Source organism: Rhinichthys klamathensis, unplaced genomic scaffold, assembly GCF_029890125.1.
Source record: "Rhinichthys klamathensis goyatoka isolate OS25496 unplaced genomic scaffold, OSU_Roscu_1.1 h1tg000329l_1, whole genome shotgun sequence".
NCBI lineage: Eukaryota > Metazoa > Chordata > Actinopteri > Cypriniformes > Leuciscidae > Rhinichthys > Rhinichthys klamathensis.
In genome coordinates, this window is record NW_026606844.1 from 1108768 (window position 1) to 1122586 (window position 13819).

The 13819-nt window shown below is 36.3% G+C and overlaps 1 protein-coding gene across 1 annotated transcript in view; it reads right to left on the minus strand.

Annotated features, from left to right (window-relative positions):
* Positions 1-5952: 5952 nt before the first annotated feature.
* The window catches only part of dchs1a (dachsous cadherin-related 1a), a 116462-nt gene continuing 108595 nt past the window's right edge, over positions 5953-13819 (minus strand). Inside the window, exons 18-21 of the mRNA XM_056271967.1 lie at positions 11989-12119; positions 11404-11690; positions 10884-11022; positions 5953-10425 (exon numbers count right to left, since the gene is read on the minus strand). Coding sequence (XP_056127942.1) covers positions 7835-10425; positions 10884-11022; positions 11404-11690; positions 11989-12119 — 3148 coding nt within the window. The 3' untranslated portion in view covers positions 5953-7834. The remainder of the gene's footprint in view (positions 10426-10883; positions 11023-11403; positions 11691-11988; positions 12120-13819) is intronic.

Consider the following 13819-nt stretch of genomic DNA (forward strand, 5'->3'; position numbering starts at 1 on the left):
CGCTGGTTCAGGACGTAATTTATTTCATTAATTTCTTCCCATAGAGATTTTAAAATAGTCTTTGTTAAAGAGTTATAAACCATGAACCAAGCCAATCATCTACGAAATGAATCGCAACACTACAAACTTTGATTTGAAGCAAAAAAAAAATTGAAAATTGGACAAAAAAATAAAGGTTCAAGACAGTGTACTAAATGGCTTTAGTGAGGAAAAGAACAACAATCACATGAAGCATTGCGAACAGCATAATCGGATTAAAAACAATGGAGAAACATAAAACTATACTCATTTACAAATGTTGAGTATGTGTATAAAAACAATATTTTGAGTTTATTGCAAAATATGCATATATATATATATATATATATATATAAAACATTTCAGTAATTTGAGAACAGGGACATCGACTCAATTCCTTGATTCCCAGTGCCTCATGGAAGTGGGTGGAGCTAAAGAGCTATTTTGGAGCGTGTTGCTGTTGTCGACTCTCTTATTGGTGTAATTTTCTGTATAGCATCACGGGTAACACAGTTTTTCACCAGGAATTCCACTGTTAAACACGATTATTTCAAGTTTTAGAATGTGCTTCGGTACAGTATAAATGTTTTAGTCAATCCCACATTCAACATCTAGTTTCAGGGAGTATTTTGCGGTTTAATCCTAGACGGTTCTTTGTGTTTTCAAGGCAATATCCTTCACAGGAGAGTCTGCATATGACATGTCCTGTAATCCAAGCTGTTTATGGCATGGCTCTAATGACATGTTCTGAAAGATCCACAAATCATTAAGGTCTGAATATGGATGAATAATGACTAAATTCTTCCTCTTGTGTGACAAGGTTTGTTACTGCCCCATTTTTTTTTTGCAACTGTTATAGGCTCCATGATTTAAACCCTTATTTTTTGGCTTTTTAAAGAATTAATTATAAGGCCCCGGCTGCAGTATCTAGTGTGCTGTATATCTTTGGTCTCTATAGAGACAGTTTGGAAGAGACAAATGATCTGGTACTTCCTCTTCAGGACAGGTGGGGAGACTGAATTTTTTCCCTATCAGCTTGTGCATGAGCTTTGAGACCTGATGGAAATACATAAACATTAGCTAAACTAGGATTCTGTGGTTTTGTATGCCAGTAGTTTCATTCATGAACCACATATTAACTATCCCATATGTAAAGTATTTATTTTATTCAAGGGGGAATCACACATATTTTTATTTGACGTTCTAACAATAAATCTACATCAATATTTCTCCAATTTCTGGCTGAACATCTGGATTCTATTTGGAGTTCAGTTTGTCACTTTGACTTTGCATGTTGAAACGTTAGTAGATGGCCAGACTGCAGCTATAGATCTATGCTTTATGAACATTCTTGAAGTTCAAAATACCATTGGCCTTTTTGCAATAAGTATATGTAATGAATCAGGGTCTAAGTGTCAAGTGATATTTTTTTAATCTAATTAATTTACATGGTGTGCTGATTAATTAATCACACATCAAATTTGGCAAAGACATTACCCCTAAAAGATCATTTAAAGTCATTATTGTGATAAATGAGAAAAGCATGAATATACATTAGAAAAAGGTCCGTGTATAATCCGATCATTTGATTTCCAATTTGAAATGAAATAAGCAGAAATGAGAAAACGGCACCTTTATTCGTTTTTTCGTTTTCCACATGTGATGGTCACGAGATGCCCCCTTCCGCTGATTGGTCAAGTAAATCTGAGCATGTGATGTCATCAGTCGTCGCTCAGGTCTGTTCAGATAATAGTCCTCAATGGTAATCTACCCATTAAGGATGTAATTTGTCTTTTTGAAAACCCAAACAAATCTTTAGAATCTACTGGTAACTTCCTTATCCTTGTGGCAAACTTTTACTTTCACAAACAAAGGTTTCTTAAGAAAATGCCTACTTTTAAAGATTTCTTATGTGAAGTAAAATATTTAATCAAATCACTAAGAATAATTGATAATAGAAAATGTACTTATTTTTTTGAAGAAATATAGTTTAAGAAATATAGAGAGATAGTTTATGTACCATGATTATGATTAATATCTGTTTGCTGTTTCTTTTTTTCCCTTTTTTTCTTCTTTGTTTAGCTCTTTCCACTTTTGTGCTATGATTGTGCACGAATGAGTTTACTTGTTTAATACATTGTTGGAAATGTTTTAGATTTCTAAAAGATGTGTGTTAGCACTATTGTAATTTTTTTTTTGAATAAACATAAATAAATAAATAAATAAATAATAATAGTCCTCTAGTACCACTTCTTAAACTGTACAGGGCAGGTCCTAGATTGGGCTTTCTTCTGTGCAACTTAACACGTTTCACAGAAATATTTACATCAGAAATATTAAATATTAGTCTGCCACCAGCCTGTTTTATTTAGCTGTGCGGAGTTAAATCTGTGTGGTGCTGTGCTAGACAGCGCAGAGCGGGTGAGGCACAGACCAGTGTTCAGTCAGCAGTCACAACTTTTCTTTTCGACAGTATAAGCTCCGTTTTGGACATGGGATGGTCATTGCAAATACTGTAATTATGCCAATCGGCTGAGGGCTTTGTCTTTGTTTTATTGTTTTCAATAAAATAATAGTAAACGGTTGACCACAAACTGAGCCTTCATTTTAAAGGGCAATTTCCAAATATATTTTATTTATTTGTTATAATATGGGTATTTTGGGTCATCCGTCTTATTAATAGTATATTTGGTAATAAAAAGTTGTTGTTTTTAAAAAATTGTGTTTTCATTAAAATTATAGGCCTATCATAACAACTTACAAAGATCAAAATCTACAGAAGACATTAACATCTTGATGTTAGACTATGTAGACATAGATGTTTGACATTTTGAACAAATTAAATTGAGTTGGGCCAACTCAATTTTGGAATTTTTTTTAATTCTAAATATGAATTATTGAGTTGGGCCAACTTAATTTTGAACAATTTAAATTGAGTTGGGCTAACTCAATTTTGGTAATTTTTAATTCTAAATATTAATTATTGAGTTGGGCCAACTTAATTTTGGAAAAATTTAAATTGAGTTGGGCCAACTTAATTTAATTGAGTTGGGCCAACTTAATTTAGGAAAGTTTAAATTGAGTTGGGCCAACTTAATTTTGGAAATTTTTTATTCTAAATTTTAATTGAGTTGGGCCAACTTAATTTTAGAAAATTTAAATTCTAAATATTAATTAATGAGTTGGGCCAACGTAATTTAGGAAAGTTTAAATTTTGGACATTTTTTATTCTACATTTTAATTGAGTTGGGCCAACTTAATTTTAGAAAATTTAAATTCTAAATATTAATTAATGAGTTGGGCCAAATTAATTTTGGAAAATTTTAATTCTAAATATTTATTGAGTTGAGCCAACTTAATTTTGAACAATTTAAATTGAGTTGGGGCAACTTAATTTTGGAAATTTTTTAATTCTAAATATTAATTATTGAGTTGGGCCAACTCAATTTTGGACATTTTCAATTCTAAATATTAATTATTGAGTTGGGTCAACTTAATTTTGGAAACTTTAAATTGAGTTGGGCCAACTCAATTTTGGAAAATTTAAATTCTAAATTTTAATTATTGAGTTGGGTCAACTTAATTTTGGAAACTTTAAATTGAGTTGGGCCAACTTAATTTTAGAAAATTTAAATTCTTAGTATTATTTATTGAGTTGGGCCGACTTAATTTTGAACAATTTAAATTGAGTTGGGCCAACTCAATTTTAGAAAATTTTCATTCTAAATATTAATTATTGAGTTGAGCCAACTTAATTGTGAACAATTTAAATTGAGTTGGGCCAACTCAATTTTAGAAAATTTAAATTCTAAATATTAATTATTGAGTTGGGCCAACTTAATTTAATTTACTGTAACGTAGCCGACATTAAAGGTTCTCTAAGCGATCCTGGGTGACGTCACTTCTTGTTGACGCTCGAACTATTGTCAAACAAAACGGAGGCTAGCTAGACCCTCCCTCCTCCTCATCCGCACACTAACCCCCCAAACCCTTCTTGTCGGTCATTGGCTGGAACAGATTGTTATGTTTCGTGGTGCGGGTAAGCCTAGTTTGTTTTTGTTGCCGTTTGTGGAGCCTGGGGTGTTTGCAGAGACCGCATTTTTTTACAGTGTGTTCAGGGGCTAGGCAGCTAGCGGATAGTGAGGAGATGTTTGCTGTATGTGACAAAAAAAGTTTTGGCCTAAAAAACGCGTGACATCGCTTAGAGCACCTTTAATGGGTAGATTACCATTGAGGACTATTATTTTGTCTGAACAGACCTGAGCGACGACTGATGACATCACATGCTCAGATTTACTTGACCAATCAGCGGAAGGGGGCGTCTCGTGACCATCACATGTGGAAAACGAATTTTAAAGTCATGTATTCGTTTTTTGCCTGTAAACTAAAAAATGAAAAATCAAGCCAAAATCTCGTTTTTTCGTTAAAAAATAAAAATAAAGGTGGCGTTTTCTCATTTCTGCTTATTTCATTTCAAATTGGAAATCAAATGATCGGATGATACACGGACCGAAAAAGTAGCTTTAGAAAGAAATATTTTATTTTAATTAAACAGGATTTATAAATGGTAAATGGACTGCATTTATATAGCGCTTTCACAGACCAATTCATTCAATGGAAGTCAATAACCAAAACAGTTTGGTTACCAACATTATCTACCAACAAAATATCTTCTTTTATGTTCTGCAAAAGAAAGTAAGCCATTCAGGTTTGAAACAACATGAGGTTGACTCGATTTATTTTTTCAAATAAAATTATAAATGGCTCTCTTTATGAATGGGCCAATTGAATCATTGGTTCACCCGATTTGTTCAGTAGGCTAATGTAACATCAAGATGTGGTGCTCGGAGACGCACTGCAGTTCTGCTGTGGCTTTATAGGTAATATTTTATTATTGTCAGACGTCCAAAAGTAGAGGCCTCTTTCCCCAACCTGACTGAAATCTCATCGTCTAGAGTGGTATTACGGGTCACGGTAGATTCAAGATAAGTGAACTTTTATTATTTAACTGAAAGCAATCCATGTTGGCAGCGTGTTACAGTTACAGTTGTTGTTTTTTTTCAAGCTGATTGAGAGCCCAAAAACATCACATGATCTTGAGAAACAGTCAAGCAGAGTTTGACCTCAGATAGCTGTTGAAGGCGAGTCAGTAAGATGCGGGCCAGGGCTTTTCCTGTGACACACAACAGTGAAGTGCAGCGGTAATTATCACAATCTCCACGGTCCCTTGTTCTTGTAGACTGTGGTGATCTTTGCATCCTTGAAATCTTGGGGAACATGCTTAGAGCTCCAGCACTTTAAAATGAGTTGATGGAAATGGCGGGCTAGTGTTCAATTCCAGCTTGGAGAAGCTCACCTGGTATTGCATCAGCCCCAGCGGCTTTACCTCTGCCCAGTCCTTGTACTGTGGAAATTACCTCATCTAGCTCTGGTTCTGCATCTAAGCAATTTTGAAGTGGACAGCCTTGAAGGTTAGCTAAGCATGGTGAAAATAGGCTATATATTGTAACTTATAGCTTTTAACTGAAAAAAACAGATCAAATTTCCAATGTAGTTCAAATAATGTCTTGTTTTAGATCTAAAAGAATATGTAAACTTGTATTATCAACTCAGAATATACATATAATTAAGAAATAGATGATGTTTAAGGCTCATTATTGGAAATACATTTTAATCAGGCACTTTGTCAAATTCACACAAAAAAAAAAAAACCTCTTCAAAAGGTTTAAGGTGGAAACTGAACAAAATTAAGTGGTTTCTGGTCATCATTAACCGATAAAAACACCACAACCTACTGTATCATCAATGCCCTTTGGATTATATTGGGTACAAAAGGTAAGGCAAACAGCTGGCCATTTTTTTGGACCACAGTGCTCTTCAAAATTAATGTAAACAAAACAAACAATATGAACAGTGATTCAAACATTGAGAAACTTTTTAAATGAACACAGAACAACTGAACATTATTTATTTTCCTTCAAGGCAGCATGAGTATAACATGTTCACAGTTACGAGTGAGGAATTGTTTGTGTACAAAAGTGAAGTATCTGCCATAAATATAGGATTCTTAAACAAGTAGAGAGATATCCTGTTAAATCAGGCTAACCTCAAAAAAATGAATCGAACAAAGCATCATTTTAACAATCACTTATAAACAAAACGTTTTTCTTCAATAGGCACTGTCAATTTTCATAATTACAAGTCGAGCCTTTCAATGGGCATCAGGGGGAAAAAAAGCATGCTGACTTTTTTTCAGCACAGTATGGTCATATGGCAACATTTACAATCATCTTTAAAGTATTCTAAAATAATTGACCGAAAATGATTCACAATCACTTAAGCAAATTAAAAGGCTACAAATCAATCCTGTTAGGAGAATGTACAATGCTGCCATTATATAGTTTGAAATATTTGTACTTTATCTTTTAACTTTAATGCAAACTGTACATTGTAGGTGTCACTAAAATCAAATCACCCTGCGTTTTCTAACAAATATGAGTTTCATTACATTATGGAGCCATGTAATTTACATACACAAAAACAAAGTAATCCAGAATTTTGTGCTATAATAAACTTAACAATTGTTTACCCACAGCAATGTATGAAAGATGCTACAAAAAATTTACCTATACAGTACCTTGACTAGGGAGTAGTGGAGTCGTGAGAGAATCTTTTTGGTCAAATTATGTATGTTATTAGCTTGATGTATTTATTCAAACATTAACATCCAGTAAAAATGAGTTTAGCATAAGCCAAGAAATTTGAACATCAAATTGCTATTTGGAGCCTATTTATTGTAATAACAACATAACCTTTTCACTGGCCTTGAGGATTTTGTTAAAATCTGTTTTCAAAAAACCACTTGAGAACAAACATGAAAACAAAAAAGGACAACACGTTATTTCCAGTTACGTTATGGTGGTTGTAAGTGTCAGGTATTCAAAGGTGCTGATAAGAGCTGACATAAAAATGTTTAACATTTCTGTTATTGTTATTTCTTTTGTAGTTAAAAAAAAATACAGATAGCTTGTGTTCTTGCGTTAAAGTTGTTATGCTCCAACACTTAAAAACAATGAAAAAGGCCTTTAGTGTGTTAATTAAGTTTTTAGATTTTGAATTTTTTTATATCTATAGCTTCATAGCTACAATTGTGTTCCCATTAGTCAAGCTAAGGGAGGGGAAGCAGCATGTAGAAATGAATGATCACTGTGGTCTGCAGCATAACCTTCAAAGACTGTACAGTGGCATTTTGCAGATACTGTAACCTTTTTTTATAAATATTGACAGCAAAACATGTTCCCCAAACATTTAAGAGCTTAATACTGAACATACTTAGAACAATTTAGAATGGCAACCGTTAATAAACTAGAACAAGATCTGATAACAAACATACTGTTACAGCCACAAATATACAAATATAAATGAATGTCAATAAAATCACAGGTTATAGCAACCGCTTGACATATGTCATTCCTTTTAAACAAAAAACATCAGTACAAAAATATAGAATACAAAAGTGTTTTCTCTTACAAAACATTGACATCAAACATAACTGTCCTTTAAAATGTGCAAATGCTGGGCTAATAAAAATGTCAGTTGATCTTCAGGATCATTAGAACAGCATTATAAAAAAGTCATTTTTTACAACTCAAGTCAGTATGTCTAAAGAAGAGTGACAAAAGCACCGAAACCTCTGGCCAGCCAGTGGGGCGACATTACATACAACATGATGTTGAGGACCATGCCAGAGGAGAGGCATTTTTAGAGAACCTGAGTCAGGTAGGAATCCTTTCGGGAATCCTTTGATTAGACTGCATTAAATCCTCAGTTCTGTCTCCTCATGTTCAAAGGAGTGGTCAGTTGTATTGATAATGGAGGACGAGTGACCACCAAAAGGAGCGATGGCAGGGGAATGTGCTGAAAGTGGTGAAAGCGATGGAGAAAAACTTGGAGACATGGCAATTGAGGAAACAGAGCCATCATGGTCAATAGGGGATCGTCGCAATGAGGAAAGGTGGGGAAATGTTCGGCCTACAGCAGGTTTTGGCAAAACAGTTTTTGCCCCTGGATGAGCTACAGAGGTAATTAGGGGAGGAGGGTCAATTCTGGGCTTGGGGTCAGTCTTTGCTTTGGGATGAAATGGTCGCCGAGAGTTAGGTGGTGCGTTCTCATCTTTTAATCGTGCAATTTCTGTGAAGACATTAGCCAGAGGCTGAAACTGAGGGCACCAGTCGAGGAGATAGTCCCAGTTGTAGCTGCCTCTCAGTTCCTCGTCACTAGCCACGATTGCTGTAAGAGAACCATCGACAGCAGGCTTACCATCCTCCGGGAAAGCATAATCTTTCGGATGTGAGATGTTAAGCCCCCGTCCAACCCCAAGATAGCCACCTCCTTCATCCCGATAAGTTGGCAACTGGCTTGACAACATTGTCCCACTTAAACTTCCCAGTTTCTTTCCTTTAAACCATTGGTTTGCATCCATCCCCGGCTCACAGGAAATGTCAGACAGCTGATCTGCATCTTGCTGGATACCAGAGTCAGGCCCGCGAGCAGCTATGTGTTCCTGCATAGAGGAGGAGATGCTAGAAACTCGTGGATATTCATTAATCATCCGAATCTCATCATCTTCTGCTGCTTCAGCTTCGGCGGAACCACGTCCACTAGAGTGAGATGGGTCAAGAGACCCACCACGTGTGTAGGTACCTCCTCCGTTCCCAGTCTGGTCTGTTGCATACCCAGGAAGGGTCTGATGATATAGCTTATCATCCTCTTGAACTTTCGATTCCTCAAGACTCTCAAGAACAGTCCCGTTGTTGACTATTCTGGTGCAAGTCTCTTGTTTTTTGTACCTTTGGGATCTCAAGAGGAATATCACCACAACAACTATGATCAGGAACACGATGGCTGCCAAGGAAGCTGTTATAGCACTGGCAAGTACCACATTCATATCTGTGTTCAAGCCAAAGGATGTATGAGTGACATCAATTGTGATCTGGGCAGAAGCTTTTCGGGAATTCTCCAAAGGACTGTGGGCAATAACATCCAACGTCATCTGACGTGTCTCTCTTTTAGACCGGCTTATATGACGATGATAGGCATCCATCTTGAGGGATATCACTCCAGTAGATGTGTTGACCTCAAAGTAAGGTGAACTGTTTGTGAGTGAATAGAGAACGATGCCGTCCACCCCTCCATCCTCATCATTAGCATTTACTTGGCCGATGCTTTGCCCTTTCTTGGCACCCTCAGGTATACGGAAGGTGAAATCTGAGTTCGTGAAAATGGGGTCATACTCATCTTCACCAGTCACAAAAACTTGCACTGTGACTGTAGAAGAGTAGTTGCCTGCATCCATTGCCATGGCAATAAAATTGAAAGTGTTTATCTTCTCAAAGTCGAATGTAAAGCGGGTTCGCACCTCACCGGAGGTTTGGTTCACTAGAAAGGAATCTTTACCATTGCCGGAATTATACATCAGTAAATATCTCAGTTCTCCATATGCTCCTTTGTCATGATCAATGGCATGTAATATGGTTACTAGCGCATTCTGGGGCTGGTTTTCACGAATGCTTGCTGTAAGTAATTTAAGAGGAAAGTAAGGCCGGTTATTATTGATGTCCTTGACCTCGACAGTTACAGGAGCAAGAGCAAAGTGGCCCTGACCATCCGAGGCCTGAATAATGAACATGTAAGAAGACTGTTCCTCACTATCAAGAGACCTCCGCAGACGAAGGGACCCAGTCCACCGATCTACAGAAAAGAGCTCAGATTCATCTCCAGAACTGATTGAATACTGAACCTCTCCGTTAGGTGTCGAGTCAGGGTCCACAGCAAAAAGTTTAAGTATTTCTGTTCCTGTTTCTGCCCTTTCATTGACAACAACTTTGTATTCCGCCCTACTGAAAGATGGTGGGTTATCATTGGTGTCCATTACAGTGATTAAAACTGGAACATTTGAGCTTTGTTGTGGTATGCCACGATCTGAGACCACAATAGTAAGATTGTAGCCATTCACAATCTCAAAGTCAAGCTTATCAACTAATATCAGCGCTCCAACTGTCTGAAATCCATGGCCCTCAAGGAAGCGAACACTGCTCTCAATTTGGAAGGCATTACCGATGTTCCCACTGGCGATGGCAAAATCAAAGCCACAGTTGTCCCTAGATAAGTCCCCATCCACCGCTTCCAGGGTTAGAATGGTCGAACCAGGAACTTCGTCTTCAGATACAGATGCTCTGTACTCAGTCTGGTGGAATACAGGGGCATTGTCATTGACATCAGACACATGCACCTGAACTGTGCTAAGGGTGCTCAACGGTGGTGTTCCACTATCACTGGCTTCAATCACCACCAAAATGGAAGGGCGCTGCGAGTCAAACTCAACCTTCTGCTTGATGAACAGAGTACCTATGTAAAGAAATTGCAGGATAAGATTCAAGGTGAGAACAGGGCTTTTACTATATGCTTTAAAACAGTGGTTCTTAAATGGTGGTTGAAAACCCAATAATAATAATGAAAGGGGTCATGGACTGTCATGCATCTAAGTCTAGAGTCTTTAGGCAAAAATGTATCTGCCCTTGGTAATATGGGTAATAGCAAGTAATCACACTACTTCTGTTGTTCATAATTTACTACATTTCCAGTGATTTTCTTTTTCTATTCATTCAGTGTTTTTGTTTGACTAATAAAATTGATATAGTGTTGGATTGCCACTTGTCTTCATACTTTTGAAGAAAAACCATCTGAGAACCACTGCATCAACTGTCTTGTTCCTTACAAATAAATTCTACAAGACATCTGACAATGATTTGGATGAAGAACAATAAACACAAAAGGATAACAACAGGAACAAAAGGATAAATTACCATTGCTTGGGTCAATGTAGAACATGTCCTTTGTTGACACGATCCTGTATGTTATCCTTCCGTTCTCTCCAGAGTCCTTATCTGTAGCAGTTACTGTGATAACTGAGCTTCCTGCTGGCGAGTGTTCTGCTAGAGTCACCTGCCAAAGACATAAATCAGCCTTAACACTGACTGCTTTGAGCAGAACATAGCATCAATTTATATTTCTTTTTACTTCAAGAAATATTTTTTAAATGTGGTGCTCACAGGGAATATTTTCTGAATACAAATATGTCTCTTTGACATTTAAATAAACTGCAAGTGCTTTTAAGGATGTTAACCAGAGGAACTGATTCATTAAACAGAGAATAGAGTATCAAAGCTTATGTAATCTGCTATTATTATTACTCTGGAGTACCTAATTCTGATTGGTCAAATAACTGTTCAATTATCTTATATTGGGTTTAATTTCAAAGTAAACTACAGAAATGAACTTTTTCTATCAATGTTCATCCTAAACCTGTGATCTCTTCTGACGTACCTCGTAAAGGTCCTGGGAGAAGACTGGAGCATTATCATTCACATCCTCCACAAGCACGGTCAGATTTGCATAACTCTGTTGCTTGGTGTCTGAGGAGCTGACGGTCAGCATGTACCATGTTCTCTCTTCAAAGTCCAGAGAGGCGGTCAAGGACACACCTCCTCCAAAGCGGTGTATTCCAAACTTCCCTTGAGTGTCTGAGTCCAGAAGAAGGGAATAGGAAAGAGCAGGCCCAGAGTCCACATCATTCCCTGTGACCTGAGTGATCACGGTCCCAATCAAAGTATCTAGAGAAAGAAATAGACAATCTTGATAACCCTGTGTAATATGCAATTAACTTGTTTCCATTTGTGGTTGCACCTTTCAAAATTATTAAGTTTTGCTGGAAAATGGCAATCATTATTGGACACATTGTACAACATAAGTGACAGGAAATAACCATTGAGAACTTTGGCGAGAAAAACGCCTGGTAATTGAGTATTTTTTTTAGCACGGTGTGCCTCATTGTTCGTCTGCCAGAAAAAATAGGAAATTTAGTTCATTGATTACAGCAATGATATTGAGTTCAAACAGCAGTCAACTTACTCTCAGGGATCCGGATGTCATGTGGAACAGGGATGGTGGGACTGTTGTCATTCAGGTCTACAATGATCACCGTGAGAGTGGCAGAACCTGCTAACCGAGGACTGCCTCTGTCTGTTGCCATAATAACCAGGCTGGAGACACAACAATAAAATTAGTGTCAGAGTCTGGACATTCTCACAGACTATTTTCATGTTGATGGGAAAGAAATGTAAGATGTTTTAAATGCAAATTCTAAAATAATTAAAATAAAAATTATTTATCAAGGTTTAAGCCACATCAGTGCATCTGCCTCTACAGAAGTGTCTTATGTCATTCCGTCAACAAATACATGAGCATGGCTTTTTTTTCTTAGCTATTCAATATATATATATATTTATATATATAAAAAATTTAAAAGTGTATTTAAGACTACTTTTCAATCACAATTTTTTAAGGATCTACAGACTCTTTGTTCTTAGTTAACCCTATGGGGACGGCAAACGCACCGGTGCGTTTTGGCAGATTTTTTTCACATAGCAGAAAAATAGACTTAAACTACTCCATTTCTGGTCATACAGAGTTAAGACATATTAAAAAATAAACTGTTAAATGTCTACTTTTTTATGTGCCCACCTACAATCGAAATAAAATATTGTGCTTTTGTAAAATAAAGAAAATAAACAGGGTGTGCGTTCTGCCTCTCCATGTCCGTGAACTTTTTTTCTGGAGCACGTCTCTAAACTTAAACAAAACTCAGCGAATACTATTCACCCAGACATGAGCAATATATGTTTATGATCATTTAAGTTTAAAACTAAAATAAATATTCTCTGTTTATGTAATCTATATAAAAAGAGAGAGGTGTCAGCCGTTCTCATTATCGTTCTCGCATCTCATTATTCCGCTAATGTGACACGCCCACGGAGAGCGCGCGCTATTCAAACGCTAATGATCTGAAGCTACACATTGAGACGTGTAAACGCCCACATAAACTCGGTAAACACACTATATTTAGTCAGATTAATGTACTGTCGTCTTGCGCTGCTGTGAGGAATAATCCTGGGACATTTACCTAGCTCAGAACAAGTGCTGGTTTATTTTCACTTCGAGGAGCGAGCTGAGTTGTAAGTGTTTTTATTCTTGTGCTTTGTTCTAATCGCGATATATAATAACGTTAGTGTCTGTAAACGCAAAAATAGCCTACTGTTTAAATTTGAATCATGTTTCTGTGTGTGTGTGTGTGTGTGTGTGACTAGTTTTGGATAGATTATAAAGTTTTAACTCTAAAATAGACATCAAATAAGCTTTTGTTAGCAGTTTCTGCTCATATGTTAAATATATAGTATGTTTTGTCAATAAACTAATCAACTAAGATGTTATAGTGTTTGTTCCAATGCAAGCTATATCAAAATAATGAATCCTTAACTTTGAAATATGTATGATAAAATGTATTGGCCTACTAAGACATTTATGGAAAAAGACAATTTTCTTTTCAAGATGTTTCCAACTCTAACTTTGAACCAATTCTGTAGAATGGCCCATATAACCTATTTGAACAGGATTTGTTTCCAGGTATGACTAAAAATGTGCTTTTGACTTTCATTTTGATTTTATTATATATATATATATATATATATATATATATATATATATATATATATATATATATATATATATATATATATGTATGTATGTATCTGTATGTATGTATGTATGTGTGTGTGTATATTATCCTTGCATTCTTTCTTGTGTGACACACCTGAATGAAAGGCTCATTAATATGCGGGTCTTTGTCTTCTCAACCACCTAATTATTCACAATGGGGTTGGGCCGTTCACGCCCATTCGCATAT